General features: G+C 46.4%; 1 protein-coding gene across 1 annotated transcript in view; it reads left to right on the plus strand.

Annotated features, from left to right (window-relative positions):
• LOC133114862 (arf-GAP with dual PH domain-containing protein 1) overlaps positions 1–22,083 on the plus strand; it is a 34,828-nt gene that overhangs the window by 6,289 nt on the left and 6,456 nt on the right. Inside the window, exons 2-6 of the mRNA XM_061224541.1 lie at positions 6,852–6,982; positions 9,206–9,297; positions 14,665–14,747; positions 20,677–20,789; positions 21,415–21,561. Coding sequence (XP_061080525.1) covers positions 6,852–6,982; positions 9,206–9,297; positions 14,665–14,747; positions 20,677–20,789; positions 21,415–21,561 — 566 coding nt within the window. The remainder of the gene's footprint in view (positions 1–6,851; positions 6,983–9,205; positions 9,298–14,664; positions 14,748–20,676; positions 20,790–21,414; positions 21,562–22,083) is intronic.

Consider the following 22,083-nt stretch of genomic DNA (forward strand, 5'->3'; position numbering starts at 1 on the left):
TCAGATGTTTCTTCATGATGTGGAGGTGTTCTTTAGCCTGCCAGGCCTTTTGCAATTACTGAGCTCAACAGTGCTCTCTTTCTTCTTAATTGTGTTTCAAACAGTTCTTTGGGAAGACCACGGTTTGGTCAAATTCTCTGACTGCGTTTTTTCTTATTTCTCAGTCTCAAAATGGCTTCCTTGACTTTCATTGGCACAACTCTGATCCTCATACTGAAAGCTCCCTTAGTTATATCTGCACTAAGGAAGCAAACATTCATGACTAATCCCAGACACCTGAGAAGCCACTTATCCCATTCCATTACAGTGCCCTGAAACGGGGGAGATGGGGACTACGTAGACATAAACAGTGCTGTAATTTCTACCTGATGAAACCAAAATGTATAAAATGCCCTTTAATAAAAACTGAGAATCTGCACTTTAAAAAACATGGTGTGATTACAAATATAAAATTGTGGAGTACAGAGCCAAAAGTCCGGAAAATATATCCCAAACAGTATGGAGTTCACATGAGCATAAAATTTAAGATAATGGCCAGTATAATATAGCCTTTACTAATTGATGTTATTTTGTCCTATAATTTCACACTGCAAATAATTTGGTATATTAACTGCTTGAGAACAGATTTATTAAGTGTTTATGGGGGGTAAAATCAACACATCCATTGTAGCAGCTGCCCATATTAACTGAAATGATGCCCATGCATATGTGTGATACAAGTGGGAGTGAGTGAAGGTGCAGAATTTCGGTGGAGAGCATGCAGATAAATTCCTATGTGTTAGCTCTGTTTTTTTGTGTGTCTGTGTGTCTGTGTATGTTTGTATGCTTCCACGTCTGTGTGCCAGTGCGCGTGTGTGTCTTTGACTTTGAATCAGGAGTGATATCATAGGCTGGGCTGGTGTTCTTGCTGCCCAAAAGGGGATATCTTCAGATTCGGACATCTTTCGACGGGGTATTTTTATACTTGAGCATGTGAACATTGTCGAAGCTATGGGGCTTCCATGTCAGGCAGCGCTCGAGACTGGCTGAGATGAACGACGGTCTGGAGTTGCACAACGCCGCCCTCGCCTTTGCGAAGACGCGGGGGCGCCTCTTCTCTCCGCAGTCTTTCGCCTGTGGCTCACATCTCACGTCCAAATCCGCCGTCCTGTCCTCCGTTCTGAAATGAACAGGCTCCTGCTTTCCTTCCTTAATTGGGGGGGGGTGTGACACCGCTGCCCATCGCCCGCCCCACCAGAAACCGAGCTCCTGTCTTCTTCCCGTCGTTGCAGCCTTCCCACAGCGATATTCGAATGTACGTTCTTCAGCTGTGTTGATTTACATAAGTCATTTCAGTAAGTACCCTGGTAAAACTCGCAAAGCTGCCATTTCCATCTCAGCGCTTGGGATAATTTCAAACGGTGTTAGGTAATTTATCCTCAAAGTGGTCTAGAAATGCTTATTTTCAGTGTCTGAATTGGCAATATTTCAGAGCCTCAAGTCAACGGCCCAGCCCAATATTGCCCCAGTGCTTCCCCACGTGAGTGTGTGCCCTCCACCGTGCGTTTATTCCACTTACGTTTTCAGTGCAAAAGCAGGATTTGCCTCTCGCTGTGTATGAATTGGTCCTTGTGGTTGTTTTGCTACATCTGCTCAATGCAGGTGCGCTCAGCGTTTCTGCATTTGCTCATGATCAGAGGTCAAAGCCAGCAGCTAGCCGTCTTTGGCCTGAAGCCTTGTGGTTGCCTGCAGCATGTAAAGGTTTTTCTTTTAATTTTGCATCTTCAAAAGGACTTTCAGCATTTCAGCATTTACTGGCATCGAGTTGTCTGGTCTGAACTTACTGTGAACCTGGTACATTCCCAGATGGCTTGTGCATGACTTTTTTTCCTCATTTGATTTTGTGCTGAATGTAAAATGTAATTTACTTTTTTTGTTTAGATGAAAGACTGTGGAAATGATAAAAAATAAGCAAATTCCGATGGTCTTTATTTGAGCTCATTATTTCTTAGCAGTTAATTTAGTAATTCCTTTAATCAAGCCAATTTTTATATTTTTACAAACCCAACTGTGCTCCAATTAGTCCATGTCTAATGGTCCATGTCTTCTCTGCATGTGAAAGGCTGTCTGTGAACAAGTCGTGAAAAGAAATTAGCGTTTATATCACTGTACTTTAAGTCTGCTGAAGCATCTTGTTTTTCACTTACGAGAGGCAGTCTGATAATAATGATAATAATAATAATTCAATTCATATATAGCTTCTCATTTGCGATGGCAAATCTGGGAGTGCTTTACAGCAAAGCAAGAAAAAAGTGCCAAAAAAAGGTTCAAGATTTAAAGGAAGGCCTGTCAGTAAAAGGTTTTAAGGCCTGTTTTAATAGAATAATACTGTCTTGTTTCGCCTGAACATTGAATCTGTGATCGCGATTCCGTTCATGAACACTGATTAAAAAATGTTTCTTTGTCCATCTGTTTGAAGTCTTCAAACGCTAAAGTTTAGGTGCTTTTCTTTCTCTTTGTGGTAGTGTCTGTTCACCCCTTCCTGAGAACGGAAAGGACGTTGAGAAGGAAGGGTCTCAGTCCCGCCGTTCCTTTGAGAACTGTGTGTTAGCCAAGTATGTTTTTTTGAAAAAAAAGGATGTTCTGCAAATGTAAATAGTGTAACCGCCAACACCGCAGGGCGTCGTCATACTGTAAGCGGGGAAGTTGCGTACATTCACCTCTCTTCAGACACACGGGGGTTTGGGTGATCGCTCCTTTAGCCTTTTATTCAGTTTTCAGGAGAGCGTTGTTTTATTTTCAGTTGCATCCTGCATTTTAAGTTGTAATGTGTGCTGTTCTGTACAAATGTAATAAGTTTGGGACTGGTGTTCTGTGTGAATATGTATATAAGGCAAGCTACCAGGATGTGTCCTTGCTCTCTGTCGGTCTTTAAATGGCCAAAATATCATTTTTGAAACCAAACTTTTGTTTTGTAGCACAAGGTCACAGTCAGTGGAGCATTAATCTGAGTGACTTATTGCGCCCGACAGCCTGCTTATGGCACCTGCCCCCCTCCCCCAGCCCCCCATGAGTCCAATCTCATTTTCCTGGACGTTTTCCTGACGCTCGGAAGCAGGAGGGAATGGCTTGATTAATGCTCTGTCGTAAGATGGGGCCTGCTCTGAAACGCTCGGTCACCTTTCAGTTAACGCACCTTTGGAGTTTGTCAAGGTTTGCTTCAAAGGCTGCCTTATTCGAGGCTATTTACTTTGATAAAGATATCATGGGATATAATAATCTGGTTCCGCATTCCCAATATCTACTGGAAAATAAACTATTTCCTTTAAGTAGGCCTTAAAACCTTCTTTTTTTTTTTTATGTGTCCAAGCACAGTTCCACAACCGTGCAGAATAGCACCCTGGGAAAGCAAACCTCAAACCACAAAGAACAGAAATAACCATATTTACAATACAAAGTTTCTAATGCTCTTACTAGCTCTTAGCTCTTGAAGTCCTGACCAGTGCAATGCCCTCAGCTGGGGGGTAAACCTCTGTAGTCTGTAATTGGAGGGATCAGAGGGCATTGTAGCTGTATAGCTTTCTAGAACCTTCCGTAGAAAAGCAATGCTGGAGACCAGACCGTCTGGTGGAGGAACTGATGACTCAGGAGCTGAGCAGGGCCTAGTGTGGGAGTCCTCCACCCTTCTAAGGCCTACACAGCACTGCCCAACCTGTCACCACCCTTGACAACAGAGCTTTGTTTCCTGACATCTTGTTGACCTTTTTCCCTGGAAGGAGGTTGGGAGGTGGGGGTATCATCTGAAAAATTCCATTGGGGATTGCTTGATTGTTTATTATTTTATTCAAGATGCTTATGAACTGATTGATTTTAAGTGTCCAGAATCTCAGTGTTATATTTTCAGATACCACTGACTGTTGGATGTAATTTGTTGAACATTTTCTGGAAGATTACAGTGATTCAATTCAATTCAATTTATTTTTGTATCGCGCTTTCCACAGAAGACTGTCACAAAGACACTTTACAGAGTAACACAGGAGATAATAAATATATCAGCCCCCAATAGCATATGAGGTAAATGACTCCCTTAAGAGGAGAAAAACCCTCAAACAGTGGAAAAAACTCCCCGATGGGAGGAACCTGGCTTTTGGGGCAAATAAATACCAATATGACCACGGCGATCAAGCTGTGCTTACTGTTTATTTCTACTTGTGTGCGATCTGTAATATCCTTCAAATAATGCCACAGGTTTATTTCAGAAAGATGAAACTCCAGTCCTGTTCCTGGAGATCTACCATACTGTAGGTTTTCACTCCAACCGTAACAAAGCACACCCCCATTCAGCAGCTCGAAGTCTTGTTGAGCTGCTAATTAGTAGAAACGCGTGTGCATTATTAGGGTTGAAATGAAAACATACGGGACAGGAATAGGGTTGAGAACCACTGATTTAATATGTGTATTAACAAAAGTGAAGCATTGTAAAATAAAGATTCAGGACTTGGGCTTGCAGTTTGACAGGAGTTTTTATAAGAAGGTTTTATGGCTGTTTGGACAGATGATGGAATGAGCTGGAGATGAGTGTGGAGAGATGCCCAAAAGCACAGAGAAGAGTGGCTCTCTGGGACACCAGTATCTAAGATAATACACACTCCTGGGTTTAAACTAATTAACTTCGGCTTGTCTGGATTCTGCTTATCTTTGTTCTGGAAATCAAAATAAAGTTTATATTTACAGAGAACTGGGGAATCGCCAGTTGTTTGGCTGTTGTGGTTGTCAGGGTGATATTGAATATCTTAACACAAACTCCTGCCAGATTCCTTCCCTTAAGTTCAGAATCGGCCATTAAAAATGTAACATACTATTTATCATTTACAACATTGATTTCTTGTTTTATGTATTCTTCGCCTCCATGGAGATTGCCAGAAGAATATTATTATTTGTAGCTCAATATTGGAGTTAAACCAAAACATATTAATCAAAATAAGATTCTCTCCAAAGCCAGTGCCCAGCAAACACACATCTCATTCACTTGCTTCAGGCTTTGTGTGAACCAGGCTGTACATTTCACAAATGCCTACATTCAATCAACACTTCAAGGATAACTCCAAATCCCAAGTATTTTATAATTTCTCTTCACAAAAACCACATTTTTGTCATTGCTGAACCCACCAAACTATGTTTCGGAAAAACTAACACATGCAGTAATTTATGAAGTTAAAGGACAAATGTTTGGTTGAACTGAGGTCACATACTGTAGCGTGTAAATGTACAGGACACTGTGTGAAAGTCTAGAAAAGCAAGAAGAAAGATGTTCCCCTTTCAAGCTGTGACATCATCACCTTTAAAGAGTAGGCTACACTTTTGAGAAACCCACGTAAATCAATGAGGAACTGAAAGGGGCAGATTACCCCAGTGTGACTGCCGGCACTGTGGGCTGACAGTTAGTGGCAGACTGTCATGTGTCTGGTGTGGAGGTCTTTGTGCCTCAGGGTTTGGGCTTTTTAAAAAGCATTTGTTTTACTGTTGTCTAAATGTTGTAACGTGTTACATCTTGGAGTCCAAGTCTTCTAAAACTCATGAGCCTCTTATTGTGTATTGATTGATTGATTTAACCGACATCTGGGCTGACATACAGTGATTATTTTATGTACGGTCATTAGTCGATAAATGTTGTCGTTGTCAGATATGTGGTCTCATATTTCTCACAAATGAAGGATTGACACACTTGTATATGGGCTGACGTGCCATCATTCACTGGCATACACAGTTATCACCCTGTCAGATATCACAAATTCCATGCAGGTTTTAATCAAATGTGATTTACTGCGCTGAATGAATTATGGTGATTTACACTGGCTACAGCAAGGCAGGGCACAGAATAAGAGATGTACAAAGTGTGTGTCATCTGACCACCCCCACTAGTCCTCCTGCTGTGAGAGGCCGGCCTAATCAGCCACTGGGCCTCATCGCAGAGACGGTGCATTCACACCGCAAAATGGCGACCTGCCTCGTCCGTGTCCGGCTATGGTTGAAACGAGTCTGAGACTCCAGGCGCTATCGTCTACAGACCTCCAGGCTCGCCTTATCTTACGATCCGTCGTCCTCCTTACAAGCTGATTCACAGTCTGATATGTGCAGAATAATTAACTGATGAACTGACTTTTACTGACTGATGAACAGACTAAAAGAGGCAGTGATGAACTTGTATGCAAAGAGATTCACTGGAAAATCACTGGCATTGTGCACGACAATGAACTAGTTCATGGCACAATAGGCAGTACATTTGTAACGATCGGTTACTTCTGTGCTGTATATGGTGCTTGTGAGTTCTGTAAGTGTGTAGACATTTTGTTCTTGCTCAGAGGGTTGCGGTCAGCAGGACGAAATTGATTCCACACTGGCGTCCCTGTTGTTGTTACTCTACACTGCTGCTACACCACACAGCCAGTACACTAAATAAATAAATAAATAAATAAAATGGAACTTACGATGACTGTATTTTTGTTTAGAACAGCACTTCATGTGTATTTTACTAGTTACGGATGTGCTGCTTTAACTTGTGGAAGAACCTATGCACTTGTAAATTGCTTTGGATTAAAAGCGTCTGCCAAATGACTAAAGTGTAAATGTAAATGTAAACTACACGACTGTTACTCGACACTGGTGCTAAACCCACAGCCAGTACACTGCAGAACTCTTACTCTACACTGCTGCTACACCCACAGCCAGTACACTACAGAACTCTTACTCTACACTGCTGCTACACCCACAGCCGGTACACTACACTACAACTGCACACACACGCACTCATCTGCTGTGTTCCCTGTGGGTAGTGCTGCTGGTCTGACTGTGGTCGGCTGCTTGGGTTGCAGACCCTGACTGGGCGTCCTTCACGCTGGGTGTGTTCATGTGCCAACGCTGCTCCGGAATCCACCGGAACATCCCCCAGATCAGCCGCATCAAGTCCGTGATGCTGGACGCCTGGCTGACCGCGGAGGTGGAGGTGAGTGGGAGGGGCTTACCGAGGCTGCGGCCCCGGTCGATTGGCCGAGGGAGAATGTGCTGTTATTGATTGGCGGGGCTTTTAGGTGTGCGACAGGGGCGGTAAAACTGCTAGAGGAGGGATGTTTGTGATGTTGTGGGGCACGGGTACGCTCGGGGGCAATTGGGGGGGGGGGTGTGATGGGGTAATAGAGTTAGGTGGGGGTGGATTTAGAGCTGTGATGGGGGAGAGGAGAGTATGTTTTTTTTGGTGGGGGGGGGGGGGCACTAGACCTCAGGCTGCTGTTACCCTTCCCGGCCCATCTCAGCTCATCCTGCTGGAATTGATTTCTGGTTATTTATCTTTGCCAGTCTGCAAGGGCCTGAAGAAGTCATCAATGCACTCCCTCCCAGAGGAGAATGAGATGGCGCTGGGCGAGCCGGCGATTGGGGGGTGGGGGGGGCTCTCTCAGGTGGAAGTACAGAGTGTTTCTGGTCTGTCCTTGGCCGCGGATCCTTTTGGAGGGAGGCTGGAGACGTCAGGGATATTGACATGGCTGCTTTTGGCAGCTCTGCTGAAGGAACTGAAGGGGTTTCTGCTGATGGCGGCATTGTGTGTTAATGAGTGAGATGGATGAGGAAAAGAGCGGTTGCAGCTCTCTCTCTCTCCCCTTTTCTCCCTGTCTCTCTCTCTCTCTCTCTCCCTCTCTGACCCTACCGCTCTCTACCTCCCTCTGGATCTCAGTCTTGCTCACTCTCTCTCCCTCTCTCTCTGAGTGTGTGTGTGTGTGTGTGTGCGTGTGTGGGGGATACTGTTAATCATAGTGTCAGGCATACAGAGGACTTGTGAGTGTTTTCACACAGGGAACATTTTTCAGAGTTGGCACCTGAAATTTGAGCCGGTCTGGCTTTCCTTTCGTTATCGCTCCTCGATGGTTTGGACCGGCCCTGTAACGTCAGCTTAACTGTTGTTCTCTTACTGCTTTAATATAAATGCCTAATCAAGTTTCAAAGCAGATTGAAGTTTTGAGGGGCTGAAAGGGATTTCATTTTTTTTTGGAGCGTTTGGATTGATTGCTCCTCATCAGTCAAACGGGGAGTTGGTGGTGAGTACAGGGGGCGATTGGTGAGCCATCAGCCTGTCTGGCTGAGTGCCTCGCCCTGTGTGTTTTGGGAAATGTGTCCCGTTTATGTCCCCTACACTGACTCCCCCCTGCGTTTTTTTTGGAAGGTCTGGCTTCATCTCGGTCTATAAAATGTCCTCTCGGCAAATTCCCGTCCTGAAATAATCCTGAGAGGGTTCCTGGGTGGCTCAGTGAGAACACTGCAGCGTTGAGCCTCAGGGTCTGGTGGAGGTGGAACATTGTATTCGTCCTCCCCAGGGGTATGGTTGGGTTATTTCGCGTTGCTGCTACATCCGGGATCAGCAACTCGCTCTCCTTGAGGACTGAGAACTGCGGGTTTTCTGCTGGTTTTCCACCCTCCCTTTACCTGCGAGTCAGACTAGCCAATCTGTAGCACTAATTGTTCACTTAATCGCCTGGGAGAAAGGAAAACCAGAGCTGGATTTGGATTTGAGGGCCAGATTTGATGATCCTGTGCTACAGTCTTCTCCTAAAGATGTACCAGAGACCCGCAGGTTACCAGTTGGCAGTAAGTGATAAGCATAGCGCTGTGTGATGGGTAATGTATAACAGTCACTGGTTTGCACATGAGAGGACTGTGGATGTTTAAACAGCAGTGTTCCCGGTCTGTGGGTGTGGAACGCAGTGTTACCTTGGTGATTAGACATTAATCATCACGGTCACTCTGCTTGAACTCATATTGAAAGGGATTGAGGTGGCTGTCGGTGTGTGAGATCATGCAGGTTGCAGTGAAGCAGAGGTTTGCAGTGATTTGATTTGCAGACCCTTATTCAGAGTGACATGCAGTGAAGAGCATCAGTGTTAATCCCCGGGACACAGAAGTGCGCTAAAGTTAGCCGGACAAAGCCCCAATCAGTATTGTATACAAAATGTAAACGGCGCTACACAGCTGAACCTATACTTATACAGCTATACCTGCAAGATTGTTACTATAAAAGTTACAAAATCCAGAAAGAGCGATAAAGGTTATTAAACAAGCTTCAGGGGAGCCATGGTGCAGTCTGGAGAGGTGTGTTTTCAGTTTTCAGTCCGATATAATATGGCCCTTCACAATATTTTCTTCCCTCTCTCCCTCTCTCTCCCTCTTCTCCTCCCTCTAGTTCATTGCCTCTACTGGAAACAACGCTGCCAAGGACAAGTACGAACAGAAGATCCCGCCTTTTTATTACCGGCCCACACACACAGACTGCCAGTAAGGGTCCAACAGTCCTCGCACACTGTCCTGCTTGCTGTGTTAACAAGCTTTGCATTGAATCGTGCATTTCATTTTAGCCTTTCAGCAGGTGCTCTTATCCAGAGTAACTCACACAGATTACATTCTTTTTTTGCAAACGATCAATTTCTGCAGCCGGATATTTTACTGCAGCAGTTCAGGGGCGGTGCAGTTCAGTGCCACAGCAACCTTGCCCAGCTAACACAAAATGTTCTCACAATGTTGCTGCTATGTAGTGGCAATGTTATAACATTTACAAAACATTCCAGTGACATTGTGAGAACATGTTGTGTTAGCTGGGTGAGAGTTACATGCCTGCTTCCCTTACTGATACACTGCACCGCCATTTTGAGTGTAAATGTGAGAACTGAGCTGTGCTGTGTTGCGTGGGGGTTGAGGTAGGTGTGTGACCGTGCAGTTTGCAGTTGACCAAAGCTGTGGCCACAAGACTAAAAAACATTAATCCTGGGATTTACTTAATCAAATTATCATTATTCATTATTCATAATCATTATTATCTGACATCTGATATTTGTACAAGTACTTAACCAGTTTGAAGTTACATATACTTTATAATGGTATTAAAGATGTCAATAACAGTATTATTAAGTATACAGTGTTGTGTAAAAATGTGGGCACCCCTGGGCAAAAAGCCTTTTACAAGTAATATCTCAGTGAAGAGAAGCGTACCTGACCTCTAATTCGTACGTTAATCATGACCCATTTATTCAAATTATGAAGTCAAGTCATCTTGCTCAGGCTAGCCAAGTTAGGTTCTGTGATATTTGTATGCTAACGTTACCCTACTTTCCTGGGAGTCTCATGATCACCTGGATGATTGACCGTCCATTAACCAGTCTCTGCGTTCAAGTGTAGAGTTTCAGTGCTCGTTACTTTTTGGGAAACACAGGCTGGAGAGTCGAGCCACAAACTTCCAGTGACGTCACTGGATGTGTTTGTTTTGAGAAGTTTTGCTACACTGATGGTGATTTTTAAAATGCCTACACGCATAATTTAAGCATTTAATCCAAATAAGTGTGTCAGTGCTCCTTTAATTACTTGTCCAAAACTTTGTACGCAAGCAGTTGAAGTTAAATATACTTTAAAATGTTGCATACAAACGCTGTCCGTCATTTTATCATTAATCCAACGATGGATTTTTTTGAGTGAGCCCTGTGTACAGGCAAGAGTGAGGAAGAGGAGGGTTGGGGTGAGTGGTCGAGAGTGAGGAAGAGGAGGGATTGGGGTGAGTAGAAGAGGGTGAGGAAGAGGAGGGTTGGGGTGAGTGAGGGGGAGGAAGAGGAGGGTTGGGGTGAGTGAGAGTGAGGAAGAGGAGGGGTTGGGGTGAGTGAGAGGGAGGAAGAGGAGGGGTTGGGGTGAGTAGTAGAGGGTGAGGAAGAGGAGGGTTGGGGTGAGTGGTTGAGAGTGAGGAAGAGGGGGGTTGGGGTGAGTGGTTGAGAGTGAGGAAGAGGAGGGGTTGGGGTGAGTGAGGGGGAGGAAGAGCAGGGGTTGGGGTGAGTGGTAGAGAGTGAGGAAGAGGAGGGTTGGGGTGAGTGAGGGTGAGGAAGAGGAGGGGTTGGGGTGAGTGGTTGAGAGTGAGGAAGAGAGGGGTTGGGGTGAGTGGTAGAGAGTGAGGAAGAGGAGGGTTGGGGTGAGTGAGAGGGAGGAAGAGGAGGGGTTGGGGTGAGTGGTTGAGAGTGAGGAAGAGGAGGGATTGGGGTGAGTGGTTGAGGGTGAGGAAGAGAGGGGTTGGAGTGAGTAAGAGCCGCCATGCTTGCAGTGCTGCAGCAGGCCCAGTCTCAGGGCTGATAATGGCTCTGTCAGGATCAATACGGGCTTCAGAGAAGGCATTTCCCCTGGTCACTGAGCTGCCTCTTCTGACAGTTCCAGTTCCAGAAATCACTGGATGAGCTGCTGATGAGGTGTGAGTGGGGTTATCCGTGAGGGTGTGAGGGTGTGAGTTGGGATATCCGTAAGGGTGTGGGGTGATTCATTTTCAGAGCGAATTCCTTGTCCATGCACTGTAAAGTCAATCTCAACAAGCATTTTTGCTGTATGTTGAGACTTAAAATGCTATTTTTGCTAAATAAGACAAAGATATTGCCAATAAAGTAATATATGAGTTTGACTCATTTCAAAATTTGCCAATGGGGTCAGAAAATTTCACTTGTCAAGCAAAAAGCTAATAATTTTCTACTTGAGAGAGAGAAAAACTTCTTAAATCCAATTACAAGACTAAAACGCTTGCTAAGACAGTCAGTTTTTGTCGTGCAATGTGAAAACTATTCTGTACTGTATGTGTTCTCCTGATAATGAAATCGTAAAGGAATAATCACTTTGTGGCGATGACCTCAAGCTTACGTGTGCGCGATAGGCGTGTGGGCTGTGTGTGTGTGTGTGTGTGTGTGTGTGTGTGTGTGTGTGCGTGTGTGCATGTGTGTGTGTGTGTGTGTAGAGAGGGTGTGGCTGGTGTTAGCAGTGTCGGTCCTCAGCTCACAGCAGATAAATAAAGACATAAATGAAGCACCTATGAACTGACAAACTGAAAGAGTTTGCAGGACTGCTGAACAGGGGAGCGTGGCGGAAGTGTTTTGTGCTGGGAACTCAGTGAGGCTGCTTCCTTTTCCTGTTTGAGGCCTATGGACAGAGAAGCAGGACCACCGCAATGACACAGCACACTCAACTCTGTGTGTGTGTGTGTGTGTGTGTGCGCGTGTGCGTGTACATGCCTGTGTGTGTATGTGTGTGCAGAGGTGCATGTCTGAGTGTGCTTGTGTTTATGTGTGTCTATGCTCATGTGTGCAGGTGTGTGCATGTGTGCTTGTGTTTATGTGTGTCTATGCACATGTGTGCAGGTGTGTGCATGTATGTGTGTGTGTGTGCTTGTGTTTATGTGTGTCTATGCACATGTGTGCAGGTGTGTGTATGGCTGTATGTGTGTGTGTGTGTGGAGGTGCATGTCTGTGTGTGCTTATGTTTATGTGTGTCTATGCACATGTGTGCAGGTGTGTGCATGTCTGTGTGTGCACATGCCTGCGTGTCTGTATTTTAGTATGTGTTCGTGCACATGGGGGCCTGTCAGAGAGAGAGGGTGTGTGTGCGTGCGTGTGTGCGTGTGTGTGTCTGCACGTGCGTGCCTGCATACATAGTATATAGGCATGTGGTCAGTGTACAGTAAAAAGTTCTTTAAATGGCACGTGTTGGTTTTAGCGAAACATGAGCGCGTTTCAAAGGCGTTTTCTGTCTCTGAAAAAGAGATTCCACTGCATGAGCACTGCAGTGTCTCCACACCAGCGTAGCGTCAGGAGGGAGGCAGTCTCAGTTCTGTAGCGGTGGGGTAAAAATACTGCACCTGCAGCTTCACCCTCTCCCTATTTATAAATAGGGCACTGAGCTTTTCAGGTGGCTTTCCACACATATAAATTGCAGTTTCAGGGTCCGCCTGTCCAATCACAGACCTGGGATATTAATGATGTGGCCGCAGCGTTCTCTGAGGTTCTGCTGTAGCTTCTTCTGCTGAGTTTCTGTAGCTCTGCTGGGTTATAGTGAAACGCCATGCGGAGACGCACGTGCACGCACATACACACGTACACACACACACACACACACGTGCGTGCGCACACACACACTGCAGAGACAACATCAGAAACACCACTCAAAGTAATGTCAGCCCGTCAGGCATGGAATGAAATCCTGTAAATTCGACAGATGGGAAGGATGGCAGAAAGAAGTAGAGAGAATGAATGAGAGGAGGGAGAGCTGTGATCAGTCTATTCTGCCATAAATATGTGGCATGAAAACAAAACCGGGCTCTGAGCTTATGACTGTGGAATTGTGTGCGTGTGTGTAATGGTGTCTCCACCACACTGCTAAAAGAGGCTTCAGACGCAGAGAGATTGTTCATTCGTGTTTCTGTGCCCTTGTTAATCCGTATTAGTACCAAGAAGGGTGGAACGTGCGAGAGAGACTGACCATTACCTTTATAAAGTGCTTTCCTAGATACTCAAAGCTCTTATAGTGATGAGGGGGAAATATGCCCCAACCATCACCAACGTGTAGTACCCACATGGCTGCCATTTTGCACCAGAACACTCTTCACAAAACTTGCCAGAATAATATTTTTGCCAATTGTATCAGGGGATGATTGAAAGAGCCAGGGTTGGGAATTTAGCCAGGACACCGGGTAACCCCCTACTCTTTCTGAACTGTTATGGGATCTTTAATGACCACAGTCAGGACCTCAGATTAACATTTAATCCAAAAGACTGCATCTCCTACAGCACAGCGTCCCCATCACTGCGGTGGAGAAGATCACCCCCTACTGGCTCTTCAACACCATGTCCACCAGCAACTTAGTTTTCCCAGGAGTTCTCCCATCCAAGTACGAACCAAGCCCAAACCAAGCTCACACCTGCTTAGCTTCAGCCATTAACTAACTGGCAAGCCAAACAAAACCAGAATCCAGACACAAAAGTTGATAAGCCAAAACGGGTCGTGAAACTAAGGGTCAAAACAAAACAGAAGGATAAAGCAAGAGTCGGAAGTCTCAGACAAAACAGGTCGTAACAGAAAACAATCAGCAATAAACACTGGAGAATATGGTCGGGTCACATAACAATCTGGCAAGGAAAGACAGAAACAAAGGGGATTAAATACATGTAACTAACTGGAATACAAACTAGACACAGGTGGGAACATTGACAGTAGACAGGAGGGAAGTACATATAAGGAGTGGAAAGGCGGAGACATCAAACGAGACACAGATGAAATTAATTAATGAAAGGAACAACCAGGAAACAGACTACGGTGTGCACAGAGGGTAACAATACACGGAAACGCCAACAACTTTGTCAAAACTAGGCAATAAAAAACACAGAACCTGACAGTTGGAGCAACAGGCGATGGAGAGAGACCGAAAGAGAGAGAAGGAGAAAGAGGTAGACAGTGGGAGGTGGAGGGTAGCGAGCAACAGGCAGGAGGAAGAGGGGGATGAGGAAGATTAATAGAAGCGGAGACCGATGGGAGAGATGTAAAAGTGTTTTCACTATTATCCATGTTCACTGGAGTGCCGTGAGTGGGTGGGAATAGGATAGCTTGTTAGCTGGCTAGCGTTCGGTTTGCTTCATCCAGAAAGCCCACTCACCTTAGGGGATAGAGAAAAATATGCAGGCAAATGTTTCTCAGCACTCAAGCCCCCATTTAAAGGCATTATTTATTATTTTCAGTGTTTTGCTGTGTGTGGAAATTTCTTTCCTGACAGTAGAGTCCAGGTTTGAGGTAATATGAATGATGAATATGAATGAATATGAATATGAATATGTTTGCATGTCTGTGTTTGTTCCCCAGGCTGCTGCGGGAACAGTGGATCCGAGCCAGGTACGAGAGGAAGGAGTTTGTGCACGTGGAGAAACAGGAACCATATTCTGCAGGTGAGCGTGGGGATACACTGTGGAACCTTTGGGTAGCCTTTCAGGTCCGCCTGTCCTGTCCTGAGTCAAAGTGTTTGAGCCAGAAATCTGTGTCCCCCTACGGTCATTTGTAAGGTTTTGTGTATGTTAAATACAGTGACTATTTCTGGGGGGGTGGGGACTATGTATAATGTGCTGTCATTTCTACAAGGTGAAACCAAAATGTATAAAATATGCTTTATTACAAGCTAAGCATCTGCACTTGTAAATTAAATAAAATTGTATAGAGCCAAAATTGGAAGAAAAAAATAATTTGTTTATTGTCCCAAACATTATGGAGTCTATTAGTAATGCATTTTGTGTGTGTGTGTGTGTGTGTGTGTGTGTGTGTGCGTGTGTGTGTGTGTGTGAATGTGCGTATTGCTCATTTTGTCTGAAAAAAGCCATGAATGTCACAGTACCATTTTGAAAAGCGTATTTGATGACATGTCGGCGATGTCAGCGTACAGGGAAACGCACGGGATAACATTTATCTGATAGACCTTGGTGGTTTATGGGATATGTAGTTGTCCATCACTGTGATATGAGAATAACGGGGGGTCTGTGTTAGCCTGTGGCTCTTATACCGCTGTCCCTGTGGCAGCATTTACAGACCTGAGGTCATAACTTCACTGCAGGGCCCGCCTCCAAAGACCAGACCTACTGTCCACCCTGTCAATCACAGCAGAGTGTAATACACACGCATAGGGACTGTGGAGCCAGGGGAAAACTGTTCAGAGGCAGAGAATGATTTCTCTCTCCCACTCTCTCTCTCTCCCCCTCCCCTCTCTCTCTCCCCCTCTCTCTCTCTATCTCTCTCCCTTTCTCACTCTCCGCCCTCTCTCTCGCTATCTCTCCTCCTCTCTCTCTATCCCTCCCTCTCTCCCCTCTATCTCTCTCTCTCCCATTCTCTCTCTCTCCCTCCCCTCTCTCTATCTTTCCCTTTCTCACTCTCTCCCCCTCTCTCTCTTTCTCTCGCTCTCTCTCTTCCCCCTTTCTCTCTCCCCCCCTCTCTCTCTCTCTCCCCCTCTCTCCCCTTTCCCCCATCCCTTTGTAGTGTTATTTTCTCAGAGTCACGAGCATTGGAAGCGGTGCATGGCACAGCCGTTGTGGAGGTCCCCAGATTGTGTGACAGGAGCGGATAGAGCAGATGAGATAACCATTGAGAGAGAAAGAGGGAGAGGGAGTGAAAGCACAGGGAGGGAGATCGCTTACATTTTCGGTAATCGCTTTTTCAACCCGGCTATGAAACCTCTGCTCTCCTGCTTTATTTCCCCTGAAAGTTATGTGTGTGTTATCTGTACACACGTCCATCACCGGTCTCAGGCACGGCCACGCATGCAGGTGACAGACCGCTGTGCTGCCTCAGTGTCCTGCGATGACATCACGGTTCGGGGGGGGGGGGGGGTAATGCAGATGCTGTGAAGCCTCCCACGCCCACGCCTGTTGCTTGGAAACGTCTCTCCGGTAGGGGCGGGCGGGGTGAACGATGGGAGCTTTCCTCGGGGCTCGTTTAGCGCCCGAGAGGAACGCGCGTGCTCAGAGCCGCACGGGCCAGCGGTCTCGCCCGAGACAGCCGCCGTTTGAACGTCATTTCTGCGATCGTGACTCATTAGTCTGACAACGCTGTAGCCACAGGGGGGCTGCCATTGTGTTGTTTATAAAAAGAAAAGTTTTCATACAGAATATTTTTTTCCCTTAAACATTCCCCTCCACCCCCCCCCTATATTCTGTTGATGAGTCGAAGACAAACTCAACAGTTAAAACCAGCCCTCACTGGCTGGCATAACCTCTACACCGCCCCGTGTGGTTTCTGGTCTTACTGAATCTGAGCAAACATTCTGTATTAACACTTTATTACATTGAATGTTCGCCTCGTTCTGTAACGTCCTAGCAGTGTCGTCAAGAGCGGTTTCTGTGGCTCCATTTTATGAACGCAAAATTGTGAAATGTCTCCCAAGTTCCCCTCCGGCTTGATTACGCTGTCCTGTGTAATCTCCTTGGAGGCCCGGTCTGGTAATTCTCCATGGAGGCCCGGTCTGGTAATGGTCCATGGAGGCTAGTCTGGTAATGCTCGCATCGAGGCCCGGTCTGGTGGTGCCGGTAATTGGGGCGGTGTAGCTTGCACCTCCAGACACCCTTGTGTGTCACCGTGGTAGTCTGGAGGAAGAACGTGGCTCTGTGACGAATGCAGCCTGGGTAATTATCCCAGACATTCTCCTCTCTTCAGCAGCAGGGCCAGCAGGGGAACGATGCTAAGCAGTGAGCTCATCTCCGAGAGCTTTTGAATAATAAAACTGTGCATTTTTATACCGCCGTAGCCACTCCGGTGACACATGCACAGGTTTGCTCCGCTGTTCAACACTACATCATAGCATCACATAAATTAAATTAAATTAAAATGAAACACCTTGTGTATCTCTAAATCATATTCGTGTATGAACAATACTGACAGCACACATTAGACTTCCTGCAAACATTTAAGACTGGGCTTCAAGCCAAAAAATAGATAAAAAACACATTTTAAATTCCACGGGCAGACATTGACATTTCTGAATCTCCAGAGCATGTTGTTGTGACAATGGATTCTGTATTGGATTGTGACCTTTGACCTCTCATTACAAAGGTCAGAGGTCACAATCCAGTGTCCGAGGGTGTGGACTGCACCGAGCGTGTGCAGCAGACAGAGTGAATCACGGAGGGCATGTGATGCCTCAGCTTCTCCCGTTCTCCTTGTTGCTCGGATGTCTGGAGGACGTTGCCATGGCAGTGCCACGGTTACCGGTGACCAATGCCTGCGCGGGGCAGGGATCTGTCGCCGGGCGGAGCGGGCCCGTCCTGTCTCGTGACTGTCAGCGCCTCTCTGTCCCGAACAGTGCCTACTGTTCGGGCCGCAGGGGTGCTGGGACGGCTATTCTTCTCGGGGCGGGGGCGGAACTCAATGTGTCCTTTGTTTCCAGGAAGGCTCAGAAAGCCCACTTCTTTCCATTCCGCTAACGTTCGGATCCGAGCGGCAGATCAAAGCCGTCAGGGCCTGTCACCGACAGAGGCTGGAAGGTGTCACTTCCTCACCTGTGACTCAGCCACAGATAAGCCAGGCCTTGTGCGTGTTCACAATTGTGGAGAAAAAAAAAAAAAAAAAAAAAGAGCTCGTTTTTAAATTTAGTTGCTTGACGAGTGACATTTTCTTACCCCCGTTGGCAGATCTCGGAACGAGTCAAACCGTCTCACTGAATACCCGGCTGCTTAAATGACATGTAATAATGTGGGCTTTAGGATATGTGGGTGTCCGGATCATTAGACCAGTGCCATTAACGTAAGTGAGAGGGATGGCGTGTGGCGATGCTCGTTGGCGGGCTGATGTATGCTCTGTCAGAGCCGGCGCGGTGCGCTAGGCTTCCGGCCGCGCGCCCCGTCGCTTCTCGCCGACGGCGGGGCGGGAGCTCCCGGCGGAAAGCCGCGCTTCGCGGAGCGGAATCGTCGCGCTTCGCTCCGGCTCTTCCCCACGTTCCCGGCTTCCCGCCGGCGGGGTTGGCATGCGTTATGAATGGGAGCGGGGCCGTATCGGTTACGCGGCCTCCGTCTCTGGTTCGCCGTGCGATGACTTCATCACGCGGGCGTGCGTGAGGTGGCTACTGGCCAGGGGGCATGTAACCGCCATCGCACTGGGCCCCGAGGGATTGTACGCACTGGAGGGATTTTTGGGGGGGGGGGGGGGGGTTCTGGTTTTCTCTGCGCTGATGAAACGGATTCTGTGGCCATATTGGGGAGCGTTAATGTTTCTGCTCTTTCTCGGTTGTATTTCTCGGTCTTTGCCGTTTGTAGAGAGGCTGCTAATCCCTCGTTTTTCTCCGGTGACGGAGCCTAGGAAGTGGCACCATCACTGCTGTCTGAAGAGGTGCAGGTTTCCATTGCGTATTTCAGGGAAAACTGAGCTGGTTTCAGATGGGTAATGTTGTGTATGATTCATCCACTGTAGATCATTGTTTAAAAGGATGACATTTTAATTAGAATTGTGACAATATCGCAAGTCCACAGTGAGCTTTGTACATTTGAACATGTATAGAATGGCACTATTTGGAAAACTGTGACAGAAAAGTGTTTTAGCTTTTAGCTTTTATTTCCCTCAGCCAAACAACCCTCATAAAACCTAACCTTCTCTTTATGGCCTCATTCTGTGTGTTTGTGTTTGTGTGTGTGTTTGTGTGCGTGTACGTACCTGTGTGTGTTTGTGCATGTGTATGTGTGCGCATATGTGTGTGTGTGTGTGCGTGTGCGTGTGTGTTTGGTGGGGCATGTGCCTGAGCAAATGTGTGTGTGTGTGTGTATGCGTGCGTGTGTGTGTGAGCAAGATTGACGCAGCAGTTTCCTGTAATGAGTTCCCATTTAAGCTGATGAAGGAAGATGGGGATGATGTCACAGCATTAGAAACTGCTTCTTAAAAATCCCTGCTGTACGGCTCTTTGGACAGGGGAATTATTTCTCCTGCCTGCAATGTCCCATATCGTCTCCCTCCACCAGTCATTACAAAAAAATCTACAAAATCATAATGCTGGAGATATCTCCATTAGCAGCCTGTTATGGACACCATTAGAGGCACATAAGGACACCGGAACACCCTGAGGGAGAATAGGAGAGGAGGGGTAGAGCAAGGGAATAAAGACGGAGGGGGGGAAGTGAAGTGAGACAGCCAGAGAGAGGAAAGGAGAGAGGGAATGACAGTGGAAGAAAAAGAAAGAGAAGGAGACAGAGGGGAGGGTTCTACACGGACGCCGGTGTGTATGTCCGTAGTACTGTGACTGAGGGAGGGGATCCTGCTCACAATGGTGCCCGGCATTGATCCAGCGCGGGCACTGAGGGAATCGATTGATGAGGCAGTGCAGGGTGAATAATTAATGTCTGTCTGTTGCAAATGGGCTGCTCCTCCAGGGCTACGAGAGAGGAAGGGAGACCACAGGAGTCAGAGTCTGAATCGGAGTACCTCAGAGTTTGAATCGGAGTACCTCAGAGTCTGAATCGGAGTACCTCAGAGTTTGAATCAGAGTACCTCAGAGTCTGAATCGGAGTACCTCAGAGTTAGAATCAGAGTACCCTCAGAGTTAGAATCAGAGTTCCTCAGAGTTAGAATCGGAGTCAGAGGGAGTTTGAATCAGAGTCAGTTGCAGTTTGAATTGGAGTCAGTGGGAGACTTAATCAGAATTCCTCAGAGTTTGAATTGCAGTCAGAGAGAGTCTGAATCACAATCCCTCAAAGATTGAATCAGAGTCAGAGGGAGAATCTGAATCAAAGTCCCTGAGCATAAGAATGAGAGTCAGAGGGAGAAGCTGAATTCAAGTCAGTCATAACATGGGGCTCATTCCAATCACTTATTTTTCTCCTCTTATACTGCTCCTGACCTGGAAATCGATCAAGTTCCGCCATTGCAGCCCTTTAAAGGTTCACATTTTCTCGATTTCTTTTTTTTTCTTCTCACTTTCCTTACCCTCTCCCGATGGGTGGAGCTTGGAGTAGAAATATAGCGAGAAAAAGAAAGCGATTGGAAAGAGCCCGCTGTCAGAGTGAGAATCCGAATCAAAATCAGAGTGAGAATCCGAATCAAAATCAGAGTGAGAATCCGAATCAGAGTGAGAATCTTTTGAGTGTGCGGGAGAGTCAGGGTGCAGGAAGTGGACTCTATGGGAGGTTCACGGTGCAGGAAGTGGACTGACTCATGACCTTTACTTACCGCCACACCACCGCTCACGCAGAGAAAGTCTTCTTCCCTGGAAATTCAGAGATGCAGTTTAAACTGTGAATCTGGGGAATGCCCGTTACACACCATCGCCACACCCCCTCTCCTCTTCGATTCAGCCTTTCTCGTTTAAAAAAAAAAAGATATTTTGCACAACCCTTGTGGTTGCTTTCTTCACAGGATACAGAGAGGGGTTTCTATGGAAACGAGGGAGGGACAACGGACAGTTCTTGAGCCGAAAATTCATCCTATCAGAGAGGGAGGGCGCTCTGAAGTACTTCAACAAAAACGACGTGAGTCCTCTCTCTCTCAGAGGCCTGTCTCTGTGAGAACATCATTCGGTTCAGTTCAGTTCAAGAATTCTTTTCATTGCCATGACATATTTGCCAAAGATTTATGTACGTGTAATCATCTTATATGTTTGCGTAAGTCACACAAACATCTGTCTTAAAAAGTGTTTTAGTCTGGTAATGAATCTTAGGGCTGGTTTCACAGACACAGAGATAAAGGCTAGTCTGTTTTGAATGGAGATCAAGCTTAATCTGTCTCTTTTTTTTTCTCTCAATTCGAAAAAAAACCCTGTTTGCTTAACAGATTAGGAAAAGTTCTTATCGTGTTTGCAAATTTTGAAATGAGTCAAATTGTTTCACCTCATTGGCAATACTTTTGTCTTATTCAGCTAAAACGCAGTAAAATACTTATTTAGACTTACCTTTTGGTATTTACAGTGTGTATCTTGCTCTGTCTCCCTCTCTCCTGGAATTAGAAGCTTCTCGCACAGTGGCCAACAGAAAGCCTTTCCCTGGGTTTGTTGACGTGCGAGATCATGCATGTGGAGGGTCTTTGTTTTCCGGGTTGGTGGAAGGACGTGCCGTACCTTAGCTTAGCCGCTAACACAGATGTGACCTGCCTCTCTAGGCCAGGGAGCCGAAGGCGATTATGAAGATCCACACCATAAACGCCACCTTCCAGCCGGCCAAGATCGGCCACCCCCACGGCCTGCAGATCACCTACCTGAAGGACAACAGCACCAGGAACATCTTCGTCTACCACGAGGATGGGAAGGTGAGACTTTCCGGGTTGGCGCTTTCTGGCTGTCTGTCTCTCTGTCTCTCGCAAGCTCATGTGCGGCGCACACACACATACACACACGCAAACAGGCACATACACACATGCATGCACGCACACACATACATACACACACACACGCTCATATAAACACACACACGCACATACACGCACATACACGCACACACATGCACACACTCCCACACATACACATACCCACATTTACACACACACGCACACAGGCACATACACACATACACACATGCATGCACGTACACACATACATACACACACACACACACATATAAACACACACACGCACATACACACACACACATGAACACACGCACACACATGCACACACTCCCACACATACACATACCCACACTTACACACACGCGCACATATGCACACACGCAGGCACACAGTCACACACACACACACACATACACACACGCACACGCACACACTCACACTGTCACGCTCCATAAGAGCAGGCGAGCTCTTGCTTCAGTACCT

The sequence above is a fragment of the Conger conger genome, chromosome 16 (assembly GCF_963514075.1).
Source record: "Conger conger chromosome 16, fConCon1.1, whole genome shotgun sequence".
NCBI classification, from domain to species: Eukaryota; Metazoa; Chordata; class Actinopteri; order Anguilliformes; family Congridae; genus Conger; species Conger conger.